Source organism: Nerophis ophidion, linkage group LG02 (assembly GCF_033978795.1).
Source record: "Nerophis ophidion isolate RoL-2023_Sa linkage group LG02, RoL_Noph_v1.0, whole genome shotgun sequence".
In the NCBI taxonomy this organism is placed as follows: domain Eukaryota; kingdom Metazoa; phylum Chordata; class Actinopteri; order Syngnathiformes; family Syngnathidae; genus Nerophis; species Nerophis ophidion.
The window spans coordinates 82079530-82095431 of record NC_084612.1 but is presented as its reverse complement, the minus strand read 5'-3'; the positions used below and the strand labels follow the sequence as shown (position 1 = coordinate 82095431).

Here is a 15902-nt window from a genome sequence, read left to right as displayed (position 1 = left end):
AGACCTGGCAGGCCCAAACTCATTGTGAGGGTCTGCTGGGAACGTCTGGCAGAGTCTCCTGTCAGAGAGAGTTTCAACTCCCACCTCCGGGAGAACTTTGAACATGTCACGAGGGAGGTGCTGGACATCGAGTCCGAGTGGACCATGTTCCGAATTTCAAACTGAAAAAGACAAAAATTGTGAAGTTTTCGCAGTGTCAAAGAGAACTGTCATTTTACAACAGTACTCCATTATTTACAAGTGTATGTAAACCTTTGACCAAAACTGTTTATATTGATTTTGGAACATTCTAAATGTTTTTAGATGGAGGCTCCAACTTCCATCTATCGATGTTTTGTGTTCAAATGAAATGTTTTTCTTTATTTTCAGTCAGGGTGTTTTTGAAGGGTTTTGTTGTGTTCAACCCAACAAGACTCTGCGTGCGCTCTGTAATAAAAAAAACAAACTAATATTTCCCCGTAACAAAACCTTCTCCTTGGCGGCAACGTCCCCCCCCCCCCCCCCCGAGCAGAATTCCCAAATAGACCCGACTCTTCTGTTCCGTCCCAAATCACCCCCCCCCCCCCCCCCCCCTCATTACGATTGAACTTATTCCAGCTGAGGTATAACCTTACCTTTTTTTATTTGTTTTAATGAAGTCTTTGCATGTCTAATTCCGTCCACTTTGATCTTGCCGAGATAAAACGCCGTGCAGGGGAAAAAAGAAAGAACAAAAAAAGGAAGCAAACAATGGGAGCCGGCATGAAAGGAGAAGTTTGGACCGGGTTGAAGACGTCGAACGGATGACGGGGCTCAACTTTTAGACTCGTCTCTCATGCTAAGTCCTCCCCTTTGCTTGACCCGATGAAATATGGAAGACGGTCCAGGTTTGATTCCCAGTTCGCCCCGGAACTTTGTTCTGAAATGAATCCAGACTTCTTTTTCCCTTGGCAAAGCAAGAAATCATGAAACTTTCAAGAGATCTGTTCAAAAATGCTTACTGCCGGGAGCCATACCACTCGTTGTTTTTCCTACAGTATCGTCATTTTTTTCCTCGACTTACACAAACTCACAATTTAATGTATTATTGTTTGATAACCAGTTAGCGGTTGGGAGCTACCACCCTATCCTAGTAAGGGACTTTGCGGTTGTAAATGAATCCAAGAGCTATGTTGCCCAGGTCCCGTAAGACCATGGGAAGGGAGCAGACACTATGATTCCCCAACCTGGATGCGGGTCAATAGGCTTACCCCTGGAGCGAAGTCTGGAGATTGGGCTAGATGGCAAGAGGCTTGTGGACGGCAGGGCAGAGCCCCAAGAGGCAATACGGGTCCACCCCCAAGAGGTCGGGTGTATTGTGACTTGGACGACAGCCGAAAGCAGGGACCTTGGCAATCCGAGCCACGGTTGCAGAGTTAGCTCTTTGGATGTGGAATGTGACCTCTCTTGATGCAGAGTATGTGCTCTGGAACCAGTCCAAGAAGGGTTAGACTCTCTCCTATGGCGTTGCAAGGTGTTAGAGGTGGCGGTCAGGGGTGGCAATACATGTTGCACCTCTGGCTGAGATTTGTTTTTTTTCTAAAATATCCAAATTTTTTCCTCGAGTTACACAAACTCACAATTTAATGTACTATTGTTTGATAACAAATTAGTGGTCGGCCTGTTCCTCTCTGAGCTACCACCCTATCGTGGTAAGGGACATTGTGGTTGTCAATGAATCCAAGAGCTATGTTGTCCAGGTCCCGTTAGACCAACAAATCCTCTGTGAGGGAGCAGACAAGGGACAAGACACAAGCTTGGTCACTAGGATTCCTCAACCTGGATGCGGGTCACTAGGGTCCCCCCTGGAGCAAGGTGGCCGGCGGGGCACAGCCCAAAGAGGCAATATGGGTCCACCCCTAAGAGGTCGGGTGTATTGTGACTTGGACGACTGCCGAAAGCAGGGACCTTGGCAATCTGAGCCACGGTTCCAGAGTTAGCTCTTTGGATGTGGAATGTGACCTCTCTTGACGCAGAGTATGTGCTCTGGAACCAGTCCAAGAGGGTTTAGACTCTCTCCTTAGGCGTTGCAAGGTGTTAGAGGTGGTGGTCAGGGGTGGAAATACATGTAGGGTCTCCCCTGGAGCAAGGTCCATGGGGCGACCGCCTGTTGGCCGGCGGGACAGAGCCCAAAGAGGCAATACGCGTCCTCCCCAAGGGGGTCGGGTGAATTGTGAGTTGGACGACAGCCGAAAGCAGGGACCTTGGCAATCCGGGCCACGGTTGCAGAGTTGGCTCTTTGGATGTGGAATGTGACCCCTCTTGGGAGGGAAGGAGCCGGACTCAAATTGACGCAGAGTATGTGCTCTGGAACCAGTCCAAGAGGGGTTAGACTCTCTCCTATGGCGTTGCAAGGTGTTAGAGGTGATGGTCAGGGGTGGAAATACATGTTGCACCTCTGGCTGATATTAGTTTTTTTTCTAAAGTATCCTAATTTTTTCCTCGAGTTACACAAACTCACAATTTAATGTATTATTGTTTGATAACAAATTAGTGGTCGGCCTGTTCCTCTCTGAGCTACCACCCTATCGTGGTAAGGGACATTGTGGTTGTCAATGAATCCAAGAGATATGTTGTCCAGGTCCCGTTAGACCAACGGATCCTCTGTGAGGGAGCAGACAAGGGACAAGACACAAGCTTGGTCACTAGGATTCCCCAACCTGGATGCGGGTCACTACGGTACCCCCTGGAGAGAGGTCAATGGGGCGAACGCCTGGTGGCCGGCGGGGCAGAGCCCAAAGAGGTAGTACGGGTCCTCCCCAAGGGGGTCGGCTGAATAGTGAGTTGGACGACAGCCGAAAGCAGGGACCTTGGCAATCCGGGCCACGGTTGCAGAGTTAGCTCTTTGGATGTGGAATGTGACCTCTCTTGATGCAGAGTATGTGCTCTGGAACCAGTCCAAGAAGGGTTAGACTCTCTCCTATGGCGTTGCAAGGTGTTAGAGGTGGTGGTTAGGGGTGGCAATACATGTTGCACCTCTGGCTGAGATTCGTTTTTTTTCTAAAGTATCCTAAATTTTTCCTTGAGTTACACAATCTCACAATTTAATGTATTATTGTTTGATAACAAATTAGTGGTTGGCCTGTTCCTCTCTGAGCTACCACCCTATCGTGGTAAGGGACATTGTGGTTGTCAATGAATCCAAGAGCTATGTTGTCCAGGTCCCGTTAGACCAACGAATCCTCTGTGAGGGAGCAGACAAGGGACAAGACACAAGCTTGGTCACTAGGATTCCTCAACCTGGATGCGGGTCACTAGGGTCTCACCTGGAGCGAGGTCCATGGGGCGAGCGCCTGGTGCCCGGCGGGGCACAGCCCAAAGAGGCAATAAGGGTCCTCCCCAAGGGGGTCGGGTGAATTGTGAGTTGGACGACAGCCGAAAGCAGGGACCTTGGCAATCCGGGCCACTTTTTCCATAGGAAAGGCAGACAATATGCAATATTTTCCCTAAGGAACATTTGAAATTGGAATATTTGATTTATTTTGTATTTTTTTTGGGGGGGGGATTAATAATTTACAACATTGATTCATTATTATTTTAGTTCAATGAAGCTTAAAAAAAAAAAAAAAAAAAACGGCCCACATAGCAACTTTGTGTTATTAATATCAACATTGCGACATTTTCTTGTTATATTTCACCATTTTTTTATTCCATTTTTTTTTTTTTTTTAATAATTTTTATAAGGTATCGCGAGCTGTTAAACCTTCCACATGTGGAATAAATGTGTGAAAAACCTTTTTCTTTGCTTTATTAGATCTGTAAATATGTAAAATACTGGTATCGGCCAAAACTCAAGACCCCACTCATAAAATAGTTCAAAATAAGTCATAAATTATTATTATTATTTTTTTTTTTACTTCAAACACCTAAATCACGGTATCAATTTCATATTCATACATTTTTTAAAATCTTTCATGTTATTTTTATTTTATTTTTTTGGCTGGTTTTATGCCCTTTTTGTCATAGTAAACTTTTTTATAGGAAAGGCAGACAATATGCAATATGTTCCCTAAGGAACATTTGAAAGTGGAATATTATTACTTCATTTTTTTTGGGGGGGGTTCAATAATTCACGACATTGATTTTATTCATTATTATTTTTGATCAATGAGACTTTAAAATAATAATTAGAAAAACAGCCCGCTTAGCAATGTTGTGTTATTAGTATCAACATTGCAATTTTTTTTTCGTTATATTTAACCATTTTTATGTATTTATTTATTTTTTTCAAAGTATTTTTTAGAATGTATCGCGAGCCGTTAAACCTTCCACATGTGGAAGAAAAGTGTTAAAACGTTTTTCCTTTGATTCATTTGATCTGTAAGTATATAAAATAATTTTGCATCGGCCAAAACTCAAGGCCGCACTCATAAAATAGTTCAAAATAAATTCTTATTTGTTTTTACTTCAAACACCTAAATCTCGGGATCAACTTCAGATCTTTTTGTGAAATATAAGTTTTTTTTTATTTTTCATGTTATTTTTGTTTGCTTTTTATGCCTTTTTTGTCATAGTAAACTTTTTCGATAGGAAAGGCAGACAATATGCAATATGTTCCCTAAGGAACATTTGAAATTGGAATATTATTACTTCATTTTTTTTGGGGGGGGGGGGGGTTCAATAATTCACAACATTGATTTAATTCATTATTATTTTTGATCAATGAGACTTTAAAATAATCTAAAAAAAACAGCCCGCTTAGCAACTTTGTGTTATTAGTATCAACATTGCACATTTTTTCTCGTTATATTTCACCATTTTCATGTATTTATTTATTTTTTTAAAGTATTTTTAGAATTTATCGCGAGCTGTTAAACCTTCCACATGTGGAAGAAAAGTGTTAAAACGTTTTTCTTTTCATTCATTTGATCTGTAAGTATGTAAAATATTTTTGCATCGGCCAAAACTCAAGGCCGCACTCATAAAATAGTTCAAAATACGTCACAAATTATTATTTGTTTTTACCTCAAACACCTAAATCTCGGGATCAACTTCAGATCTTTTTGTCAAATATAAGTTTTTTATAATTTTTCATGTTATTTTTGTTTTTGTTTGCTTTTTTCATGCCTTTTTTGTCATAGTAAACTTTTTCCATAGGAAAGGCAGACAATATGCAATATGTTCCCTAAGGAACATTTGAAATTGGAATATTTTATTTTATTTATTTTTTATTTTTTTGGGGGGGTGGGGATCAATAATTTACAACATTGATTCATTATTATTTTTATTCAAAGACGCTTAAAAAAAAAAAAAAAAAATGGCCCGCATACAAACTTTGTGTTATTAATATCAACATTGCGACTTTTTCTCGTTATATTTCACCAATTTTTTTTTCCTTTTTTTTTTTTTTTTAATAATTTTTAGAAGGTATCGCGAGCCGTTAAACCTTCCACATGTGGAATAAACATGTTAAAAAGCTTTTTCTTTGCTTTATTAGATCCGTAAATATGTCAAATACTGGTATCGGCCAAAACTCAAGACCCCACTCATAAAATAGTTCAAAATAAAACATTTTTTTTTTTTTTTTTTTACTTCAAACACCTAAATCCCGGTATCAATTTCATATTTATACATTTTTTATAATTTTTTCATGTTATTTGTTCTTTTTTTGTTGTTGCTGGTTTTATGTCCTGATGTGTGTGTCACATGTGGTGAGTTTTGAAGCATGTTAAGGGGGTCAAATTACAGCTCAAAGAGGCGGCGGTATAATAATAACAATAAAACCTTAGAAATACAATAGGGTCCTCAGTCCCAAAGGGAGATTCGGTCCCTAAATACACAACAATATTGATGGTTTACTCATTTTACAGCACACAGACTTAAAAGTGGCCACTAGATGGCAGTAAAAACTGTCGCCGCTCGACCAGGAAACAGTTTTTAAATAACCTCAAAGCCCCGTCGTCCATCCGTAACGTAACTACGAGATCCTCTTCGAGGCGTTGATGCAACTTTCGCTTTTTCGCCGCGCCGTGGGGGGGGGGGGCTCCGGGGCGAGCGAGGAGAGTGCATGAATATTGCTGATTTAAGGGGCAGGAAGAAGAAAAAAAGGTAAAAGATGAGTCGGCCCGCAGGAAGCTGATTGCATCTTACCTCTGATCTCTGAATAAAAGATGACTAAAGATCCTCCGCGCCGCCAGAGCGCTCACTCCCTCATATATCGTCTTGCCTGATAAATGTCTGCTGCTTTGCATTGGGTTTTTTTATATGTGGCTTCAGGAGGGAAAAGATTCATACAGGTAAAGAAGTTGGAAGTTATTCATTCTGCAATGCAGTCTGCTGAAAATGACGGAAAGTGCCACTCTACATAGCGACATTGGAATTTTCACCAAACACATTTTTAGATTTGTCACGTCTCATGTGTCAGGAAAACCGTGAGTGTTGTATGTGTAGTATTAATGTGTCTTTTTCAATAAGGTCCAAAATATTTTGACCTTTTGTTTTATTCACGCATTATAGCCCACGCTGGCTCCCAAACTTTAATCTATTTGTGGTGTCCCCAGATATTTATTCATCTTAAAAAATAAAATAATTCTTTAAATATAAGTATAATTATTTTAGCCTGAAAAAAAAAAAAGTAAATGACAATTTAAATCATTTATTTGTGCCCTTGAATAAATTTGAGCCAACAAAAAAAATAAATTGTGGCGAATTTAAAAAAAAAAATAAAAAAGTTTGTATACATTTTCTTTTAAATACAATTTTTTTTTTTTTTTTTTAGCCTTTCAAAAAAAAAAGTGTATGTAAATCAAATAATTTATTTGTGGCAGCCCGCCCTTGAATAAAAAACAAATTGTGGCAAAAAAAAAAAAAAAAAAAATGTTTGTATACATTTTTACGGAGCCCCTAAAGGGACATGGGGATTTTTTTTTTTTTAGACATGTATCTCGTGCGCACGAGAAATTATCTCGTGGCCACGAGAAAGTTTCTCATGGCCACGAGAAACGTTTTATTTAAAAAAAAAAAAAAAAAAAAAGTTTTTAAATAAAAACTATCTCGTGGCCACGAGAAAGTTTCTCGTGCGCACGAGAAAGCATTGGATGCGTGCACGTGGTTTGAGGTGTGTTTTAAAATGGCAGTTTAGGAGTTTATGCGGCTCTATTTCCAACAAAGACGTTGATATTGAATTTATAATAATCTCCCGTCGCTCAGCAGTTTTGATACCTGTTATTAAACAAAGATGGCTGCAGTAGATGTATTCATGTTCCTTCAAATGCGGAATATACCTGAAAGTGTCATCAACAAACTAAAAGAAGACAAGGTGAGGATACTTATTAACTTTTATATAAAGTAAGAAATAGCCTACTTTTAATGTTGCTATTTTACTGTAGGAAATACCATTTAGCAAACGTTTTGCTTTTTACAGATCGACACCAATGTCATAGGCATTATGACAGATAAGGAGTTAAGCAAGTATATGGAAAGATATGGGGATCGACTTGCGCTCAGAGCATTTTGCCGTCAAAGAACTGTGACAAACGAAGAGCCGAGACAGTGAAGTCCTCCCTCATGCAGAAATTAAGAGACAGGTTAAGAACTCCTAATACTGTACAAGACACCGCTACTGGCCCAAAAAATGCAGCCAAAATCACCCGGCGGGTTGAAATGGGATGGCTCCACTTTGAGAGTGGAATGTATCACCCGGTTAGAACGAGAAAAGGAGGAGGAACACGGAATCTGTCGGTCCAGAAATCAGTGACTATGGCTGAACTGTTGGAGACAGGCAAATGCTTGTTTTTTGCAAATGGGCATTCATCAAAAGGACTGATAGAAGACTTCGAGTTTGACATTTGTGATTACAGTCCCAGTCCTGTGCCCCGTGAAGTCACGGTGGGCCAGCTGTACGAACAGACTAAACTAAAAATGCTACGCGTCTACACAGCCACCAAGTCTAACAACATTCTACTTCTCTCTGATGAATCATCGGACATGGAGCCAACACAGAAAACGCCGCTGAAGGTAATTATCCTCTGCCACATTTGTGATATCAATACATAGATTACTGTAGGTATTCTATTTATATTGATTGCATGCGTCGCCAGGCTCTGCTTTTTATCCACAGACTTATCAGATTTAATGTTTTATTATCTCTAGCAAGGGTGTCAAAAGTGTGCCCCGGAGGCCATTTGCGGCCCACAGCTGATGTTTTAAAGGCCCACGTCACATTCTAAAAATACTAATAAAATAAACAAAAAATAACAAAAGTGGAATGAAAAAGTTTAGAGGTGAAATGTAATTTAGAAAAAGGTGCACTGTTGACTAATAAAACAAAGCTGTTTTTTCTTTAAAACTGTCATTGCTCAAAACATAATATTGAATGAAAATGTATGTTTTTATGAATTATTGACCTATCCTAGGCAGCTGAGATAGGCTCCAGCACCCCCTGTGATCCGGAAAGGGACAAGCAGTAGAAAATGGATGGATGGATGGATGTTTGTTTGCCACAAAAAAACATAGTTTTGTTTGACAAAAAGGGTATAAAACAAACAAACGAAAATGTATGTATGCCCTGGCACACCATTATCATCATTTCATGACCCAAGCAAAAAAGTGTTTACACTTTTATACTGAAATAAATACACCTACCACTTATTAAATAATAATACAGAAACAAATTAAGTTAGAATCCATGAAGGAAAGAAGAATGTGAATGAATGTTTATAACTGAAGACATTTACATATGCATTAAAATGTGTTTTCTTTTGTATTATTTGTTTAATGGATTAAGTAACGTCGATAACAACCTTTTTCCAAAACACAATACAGAATGTGAGATATAACAGGATAATGCATACATTTATCATTTGTTTTAAAAAGCTTACAAAAAAGTGGAACCCCCAAAATTTAGTGTGGGGCCCCATTTTGAAAATTCCTAGCGCCAATACTGATTATGGTTGTGTACCACACCTGTCTCATATGACGGATATGATGTTGATATTCACGTTTGCTTTCTTACCTGTGGTCTTATTCAATGTGATCTGTACTTTCACAGATGTCTTTTTTTTTTTTTGGATAAATCTAGTGTCTTATTTCTATGTCAAGTCTGTATAAGCTCACAATGTGCTGCTCACAATTTGCTGCTCACCGTTTTATAGGCTAGGTCTAGAACAATGAAGACACGATCCTTGAGGAACAAGACCAGGAGACTCAATGAAGTGGATCATCCAGAGAGCTCCTCTGATTTAGATCTATCTCCAAGTGGCTCAATGCAGCAAAACCATGAACAAGTAAGCACTCGTATTGCATTTTTATGGAACCAGTCTTTGCTAAACAGTACTGAACTTGTGTTGTCTGAAGATTTTATTGTACCAAAATGTTCGGTATTCATTAAAATTCAAACATATTTTTATAGTTATAGTTTCCTGTAGTGTCATTTAAATTAAATCTGCATGACACAGGAGCTATGTTTATTATAAATTGCAGGTGAAATATATGAGGGCACAGAAATGGCCTTTAAGAAACCATAATTTATAGTTTTAGTTTTAAATCTGCAGTTAAGATGGAAGTCTGCGAATGCTTTAAATGTTATCCTACATTAAGTAAAAATGCATACACCAAATAATTTACTCAGGTGCAGAGTGTTATAGTCACATGAATATATATAGCAGCTTCCATCCATCCATCCATTTTCTACCGCTTGTCCCTTTTGGGATCGCGGGGGTTGCCGGTGCCTATCAGCTGCATTTGGGCGGAAGGTGGGGTACACCCTGGACAAGTTGCCACCTCATCACAGATAGACAGACAACATTCACATTCACACACTAGGGCCAATTTAGTGTTGCCAATCAACCTATCCCCAGGTGCATGTCTTTGGAAGTGAGAGGAAGCCGGAGTACCCGGCAGCTTGGATGAGATTATTCAAACTATAGATAATATGATAGGTTGATTGGCAACCCTAAATGGTCCTTAGTGTGTGAATGTGAGTGTGAATGTTGTCTGTCTATCTGTGTTGGCCCTGCCATGAGGTGGTGACTTATCCAGGGTGTACCCTGCCTTCCGCCCAATTGTAGCTGAGTAGGCACCAGCGCCCCCCGCCACCCTAAAGGGAATAAGCGGTAGAAAATGGATGGATGGATGGATAATACATTTGTTTGTTTTCTTGTTTTTTATATGAAATGATCAATAGAGAAGAGAGACAATCAGCCAGTCAAGATCAGCAACTCCTGAGATGGGTAACACAGAGCTCCTGCATACACAACCTACTGAGGATGTTGGCAGTCATACTCAGCAGTCAACAAGAAGGCATGGATCTGAAGATGACTGTTTAACGGCTGTGCCAAGTCAAGAAGCAGACCAGTTGTTAAGTGATGTCTCAGATTCCCCTCTTAATCCTGCCATTCAACAATCTCTTGAGGACTCTGAAGTGAAGTTTGGACCCATTGTTGGTGATGATAGTGATTCTCAAGACACCACACTTCCCTGGAATCCACATGACTTGAGCAGCATGCAGGTACAATGTAGCACTAACGTCTTACAGTCCTGTAAAATTGTTACATTTTACATTTTTAAAATGTACAAAAACTGTAACATTACCATCCGAAGATCTTTCATCCTAAGCATATGTTTTTAGATTCATGTTTCATCCAACCATTCCAAAACTCATTTGTAATTTAATGCATCGTTGTATGAAATAGAAAAGCGGCAAATCTAAAACCACAACATTATCACCATTTTTGCATGCTATTTGATACATTGATTGTCAAATTTTTGATTCTTTTCTGTTCACAAAAGGATTAATCAATCAATAATCACACCTAATTACCTTTTTAAAATATCTTGCAGCATTCCACATTCAATGATGGTCCTGTATCATCAAGCTGTCTTCCAGCATCACCAGATCCATTTGACAAAGAAATCCTTATTTTGAAATTAAGACGAGTAAACATAGTCGATGATGTCCTTAATGTCTTCATGGATCCAAAAGTACTGAATGCTCGTCTAAGAATGGAGTTTACAAATGAGAAAGCTATGGACAGTGATGGTGTGTCAAGAGAGGCGTACTCCGCATTCTGGGACCACTTCTTGGACCAGTGTGACGGGGAAGATGAACGAGTACCCAGGCTACGACCAGACTATTCTGAGAAGAAATTGCAAGCGCTCGGAAGAGTGTGGTTGAAAGGATACCTGGACCACAAAATCCTACCAATCAGACTGTCACCAGCCTTTGTTCTTGCCTGTCGTAAAGGAGTTAGCTCAGTGGATGAAGATCTATTAATGATGTCATTTGCCAGATTTCTTTCAGAAAATGAGCGTGTGTCGCTTGAAAAAGCACTACAGGGTACCATTGATGAAACTGTTGAGGAGGACTTACTTGATGTCTTCTCCAGAATGGGCTCACACTGCCTGCCCCCTAAAAACAATTTACGGGCTGCTATTTTAACAATGGCCCACAAAGCTCTTCTTCAAGAGCCAAAGTTTATAATTGACTGTTTCCACTCCAGTGTTCATAATGCTATGCCAACGCTCATAACCACAGACAACATAATGGAGATATATGAATCTAAGAGGCCAACTAACAAGAAAGTGGCCCAGATGATAAAATCATCACTTGAAAGCCTAAATCCACAAGAGCAGACTGCTCTTAACCACCTGCTACGGTATGTGAGAAGCATCGACCAAAGAAAATTGGAGATTTTCTTACGCTTCTGCACAGGATCTACTGTGCTGTGCAAAGACACAATTGAAGTAATTTTTAACACATTGTGTGGTTTAAGTCGCAGGCCTGTAGCACACACATGTGGAGCAGTTCTTGAGTTACCATGCACTTACATCACATACCCTGAGTTTCGCAAAGAATTTGATAATGTCTTGTCTGATGACTGCTTCACAATGGATATTGTGTAGTGAATGGAAAGCACATCTATCTTCTACACTGAGTTTTGCATTTGTCTGATGCAAAACTGTTTCTACAGATTTTCATTTATTGTTCTTATTAAAACAGAGACCGTTTACATTTTTAAAATTGTTTTATTTTCTTATTTTTTTCTGTAAATTGTTAGTACATTGAGATTCAGTTTTTTTTCCACAAGACAGTTTAATAATTTTGATAAGGCAGCAGGGTCTGTTCTCATAGGTAAATGTCCCTTTTTGTACAATTATTACATTTTCATGTGCATCTTTTATACAATTGTTATTCTGAATAATGTTCAGAATTTATGTCATCATTCAACAAACAAGTTCATGTTCAATGCAAGTACAATACATTTCTAATGGTTGTTCAGTTCTGTTCATTTCCTCTTTCATGTCCTGCCTTGTTTCTCTTTGCAGTCAGTGTGCATATAGTGACATATCAATCCTATTTGCACCTCAGTTTTGCTGCAAAATGTTCTTAATGTTTGTGGCATAGCACTGTTCAAGTGTAGTCAGTGTGGACATGTTGTAGCTCTGAATAATCTGAATAAAAATCCATCTCAAATTAGAGAGTTGTTATCTCATTCCTCAAGTGAAGGTACAAATCCAATGCCTGATAAGCATCAGCTGGAAGATGCAGCTGTGACTCTGCCATCAGAATGTTGCAGATGTTGTAGATGTCTGTGTCACATGGCACTGCTGGTCGGAATGTGCAGTTACTCTGACACAACTGTACATCAGCTCTGTCCACTGGGGAAATGCAATCACAAGTTGTGTAGAGTTCTGGGAACATGTACATGATTCGGGGGCGACCACTGGGCACCCTGTCATTCTTTGATGGTCTGATGACATGTGCATCCCACACATTGATGGTCTCGTCTAATTCATCCTGGAAAAACAGTACAGAGAGAAAGAAAAGTACATTAATATGCAATTTGTTATTCTCATCATGTGCTCTTTAATTTAGTTATGAGATTACTTCAAATAAATTATGTTAAATCTTGAGGTTTTTTATGACGTTAGGAGAAAATGAGTGGAAAAGGCCAAATATAAATATATAAATTAATAAACATAAATGAATAAAAACAGTTTGCTGCCCACTATGCTTGTACGGGGGGGTTATTAGGGCTACCAAACCCCCCGACACTGATGATGAATTAATAGGGTATTGTAGGACACCAATAACAGTAATTAAGAAGACACATAGACATGAGACACAAGTGCTAATATTCACACCCACTGTCTGCTCATGGAAGGATGTTAAAAGACAAAAACGAAAATGTAATTCAGTAGTTTTTCCATTAGATGGCACTGTTGTACTGTTGATTCATTCCATCTCTGCAGCCCGCTTGTAAAAAAGAGATGCACTTGCTATATTACATGTGTGTGCATGCCAGTCAATAAAAACATCAGAAAATAGATAAAACAATGCATTGTCGCTTACCTGAATGAAGCTCATAAAGCAGAACTGAATTAGACCTCGGTCCAAGTATGTACCACCGAACAAACCACGGTCCTTCAGGTCAGTGAACATAGAGATATAGAACTCCATTGATTCTCTTCTGAGGAAACCCCACCAACTCTCTATGCGCTGATTTGCTGTGCTTGCCCCTTCGATGTAGCTGTCAATACCAGAACCGTCATCAATGTTGCGACGGAGAAAACGCTGAAAGTCTCTGACTTTAACATTTTCAGTGCCCCGATCGCCTCTGACAATCCTCGGACAACCACCAAATTTCTTCACTGCCTCCATATAGTAGCCTCCAATGATTTTTGGGTCACTGCTGGTCGTAAATGCATTCATCCAGATAATTTTCCGGGAGAATCCGTCAATACAGCCGTTTATACAGATACCAAATGGTTTCAGTTTGTCATAAGAGTCAAAGTGCCAAATATAATTGGGCCCTTTTGCGAAATAGTTGCGACGATGGAGCCGTCTCCTTGCTCTCAGTTCAACACCCCTCGGGTCAAGTTCTTTAAGAATTAAGCGTACTTCTCCTTTCTTGACGTGTAATCCATCCTCCTTGCATTTAGTGTACATCCACCTATATCCACACAGCAGGCCACTTGTTTGTAACTGCTGCTGAATGAAATCTACCACGCGATCCAAAGAGGTGTATCCTTTGCGCCGAAACAGACTACATGCCTTCATAATTCGTTTTAAATGTCTTTCAGACACAATATACCGATGACGACTTGCAAGCAAAGCAGCAATGTCCTTACAATGAAGTCCGAGTTGGAAATACAGCCGAATTAACTCCTGAACTGCCATTTTAACACACACCTCAAACCACACGCACGCATCCAATGCTTTCTCGTGCGCACGAGAAACTATCTCGTGCGCACGAGAAACTATCTCGTGGCCACGAGAAACTATCTCGTGGCCACGAGAAACTATTTCGTGGCCACGAGAAACTATCTCGTGCGCACGAGAAACTATCTCGTGGCCACGAGAAACTATCTCGTGCGCACGAAAAACTTTTTATTAAAAAAAAAAAAAAAAAAAAGTTTTTATTTTTTTTATAGAAAGTTTCTCGTAGTTTCTCGTGCGCACGAGATACATGTCTAAAAAAAAAAAAATCCCCATGTCCCTTTAGGGGCTCCGTACATTTTCTTTTAAATACATTTTTTTTTTTTTTAGCCTTTTAAAAAAAAAGTATATGTCAATTAAATCATTTATTTGTGGCAGCCCAGCCTTGAATACATTTGAGCCACCAAAAAAACAAATTCTGGCAATTAAAAAAAAAAAAAAAATGTTTGTATACATTTTTTTTTAAATAAAATTTATTTTTATTTTTATAGCTTTTAAAAAAAAAAAGTATATGTCAATAAATGTATTTATTTGTTGCAGCCTGTGCTTGAATAAATTTAAGCCACCAAAAGAACAAATTGTGGCAAATTAAAAAAAAAAAAAAAAAAGTTTGTATACATTTTCTTTTAAATACAATTTTTTTTTTTTTTTCAGTCTTTTAAAAAAAAAAGTATATGTAAATCAATTTATTTATTTATGGCAGCCTGTGCTTGAATAAATTTGAGCCACCAAAAAAACAAATTGTGGCAAATTTAAAAAAAAAAAAAAAATTGTATACATTTTTTTAATACAATTTTTGAAATTTTGTTTTAGCCTTTACAAAAAAATTAAGTATATGTTAATCAATTAATTTATTTGTGGCAGCCCGCCCTTTAATACATTGGAGCCGCCACAAATACAAATTGTGGCAAATAAAAAAAAAAAAACAATTGTATATATTTTCTTCAAATACAAATTTTAAATTTTTTTTTAGCCTTAAAAAAAAAAAAGTATATGTCAATCAATTAATTTATTTGTGGCAGCCTGCCCTTGAATAGATTGAAGCCGCCACGAATGCAAATTGTGGCAAAATAAAAAAAATAAAAAAAAAGTTTGTCTACATTTTTTTAAATAAAATGTTTGCAAATTTTTTTAGCCTTTTAAAAAAAAAGTATATGTTAATCAATTAATTTATTTGTGGCAGCCCACCCTCGAATAAATTTGAGCCGCCACAAATACAAAGTGGGGCAAATAAAATAAAAAAATGTTGTATACATTTTTTTTGATTCAATTTTTTAAATTTGTTTTAGCCTTTTTTTATTAAAAAAGTATATGTTAATCAATTAATTTATTTGTGGCAGCCCGCCATTGAATACATTTGAGCCTCCACAAATACAAATTGTGGCAGATTAAAAAAAAAATAAATGTTTGTATACATTTTTTAAATACAATTTTTGCAAATTTGTTTAGCCTTTTAAAAAAAAAAATATGTTAATCAATTAATTTATTTGTGGCAGCTTGCCCTTGAATACATTTGAGCCACCACGAATATGAATTGTGGCAAATTAAAAAATATATATATAAAATTATACATTTTTTTTAACAAACAATTTTTACATTTGTTTTAGCCTTTAAAAAAAAGTATATGTCAATCAATTCATTTATCCGTCGCAGCCCGCCCTTTGAATACATTTGAGCCGCCACAAATACCAATTGTGGCAAATTTAAAAAAATATATTTTTGTATA

The 15902-nt window shown here is 38.2% G+C and overlaps 2 protein-coding genes across 2 annotated transcripts; one reads left to right on the top strand and one right to left on the bottom strand.

Moving 5' to 3' along the window:
• Positions 1 to 7032: 7032 nt before the first annotated feature.
• LOC133546638 (uncharacterized) lies at positions 7033 to 12433 on the top strand. The gene is made up of 5 exons (XM_061892435.1): positions 7033 to 7276; positions 7382 to 7974; positions 9111 to 9242; positions 10142 to 10465; positions 10798 to 12433. The coding sequence occupies exons 2-5, from the start codon at positions 7525 to 7527 to the stop codon at positions 11857 to 11859; spliced, it is 1968 nt and encodes a 655-aa protein (XP_061748419.1). The 5' UTR covers positions 7033 to 7276; positions 7382 to 7524; the 3' UTR covers positions 11860 to 12433.
• LOC133546646 (uncharacterized) lies at positions 11963 to 14230 on the bottom strand. Its single transcript, XM_061892446.1, has 2 exons — positions 13310 to 14230; positions 11963 to 12754 (listed from the first exon to the last, which is right to left on the bottom strand). The coding sequence occupies exons 1-2, from the start codon at positions 14135 to 14137 to the stop codon at positions 12431 to 12433; spliced, it is 1152 nt and encodes a 383-aa protein (XP_061748430.1). The 5' UTR covers positions 14138 to 14230; the 3' UTR covers positions 11963 to 12430.
• Between the last annotated feature and the right edge of the window lie 1672 nt (positions 14231 to 15902).

What these genes read in the sequence shown, in the direction of transcription:
- LOC133546646 (XM_061892446.1), bottom strand. Translation starts at nt 14,137, where the DNA reads ATGGCAGTTCAGGAGTTAATTCGGCTGTATTTCCAACTCGGACTTCAT. An exon ending in GCTTTATGAGCTTCATTCAG is followed by an intron (nt 12,755 to 13,309) that starts GTAAGCGACAAT and finishes CTGTTTTTCCAG; the next exon opens with GATGAATTAGACGAGACCAT.
- LOC133546638 (XM_061892435.1), top strand. Translation starts at nt 7,525, where the DNA reads ATGCAGAAATTAAGAGACAGGTTAAGAACTCCTAATACTGTACAAGAC. An exon ending in CACAGAAAACGCCGCTGAAG is followed by an intron (nt 7,975 to 9,110) that starts GTAATTATCCTC and finishes ACCGTTTTATAG; the next exon opens with GCTAGGTCTAGAACAATGAA. An exon ending in TGCAGCAAAACCATGAACAA is followed by an intron (nt 9,243 to 10,141) that starts GTAAGCACTCGT and finishes AATGATCAATAG; the next exon opens with AGAAGAGAGACAATCAGCCA.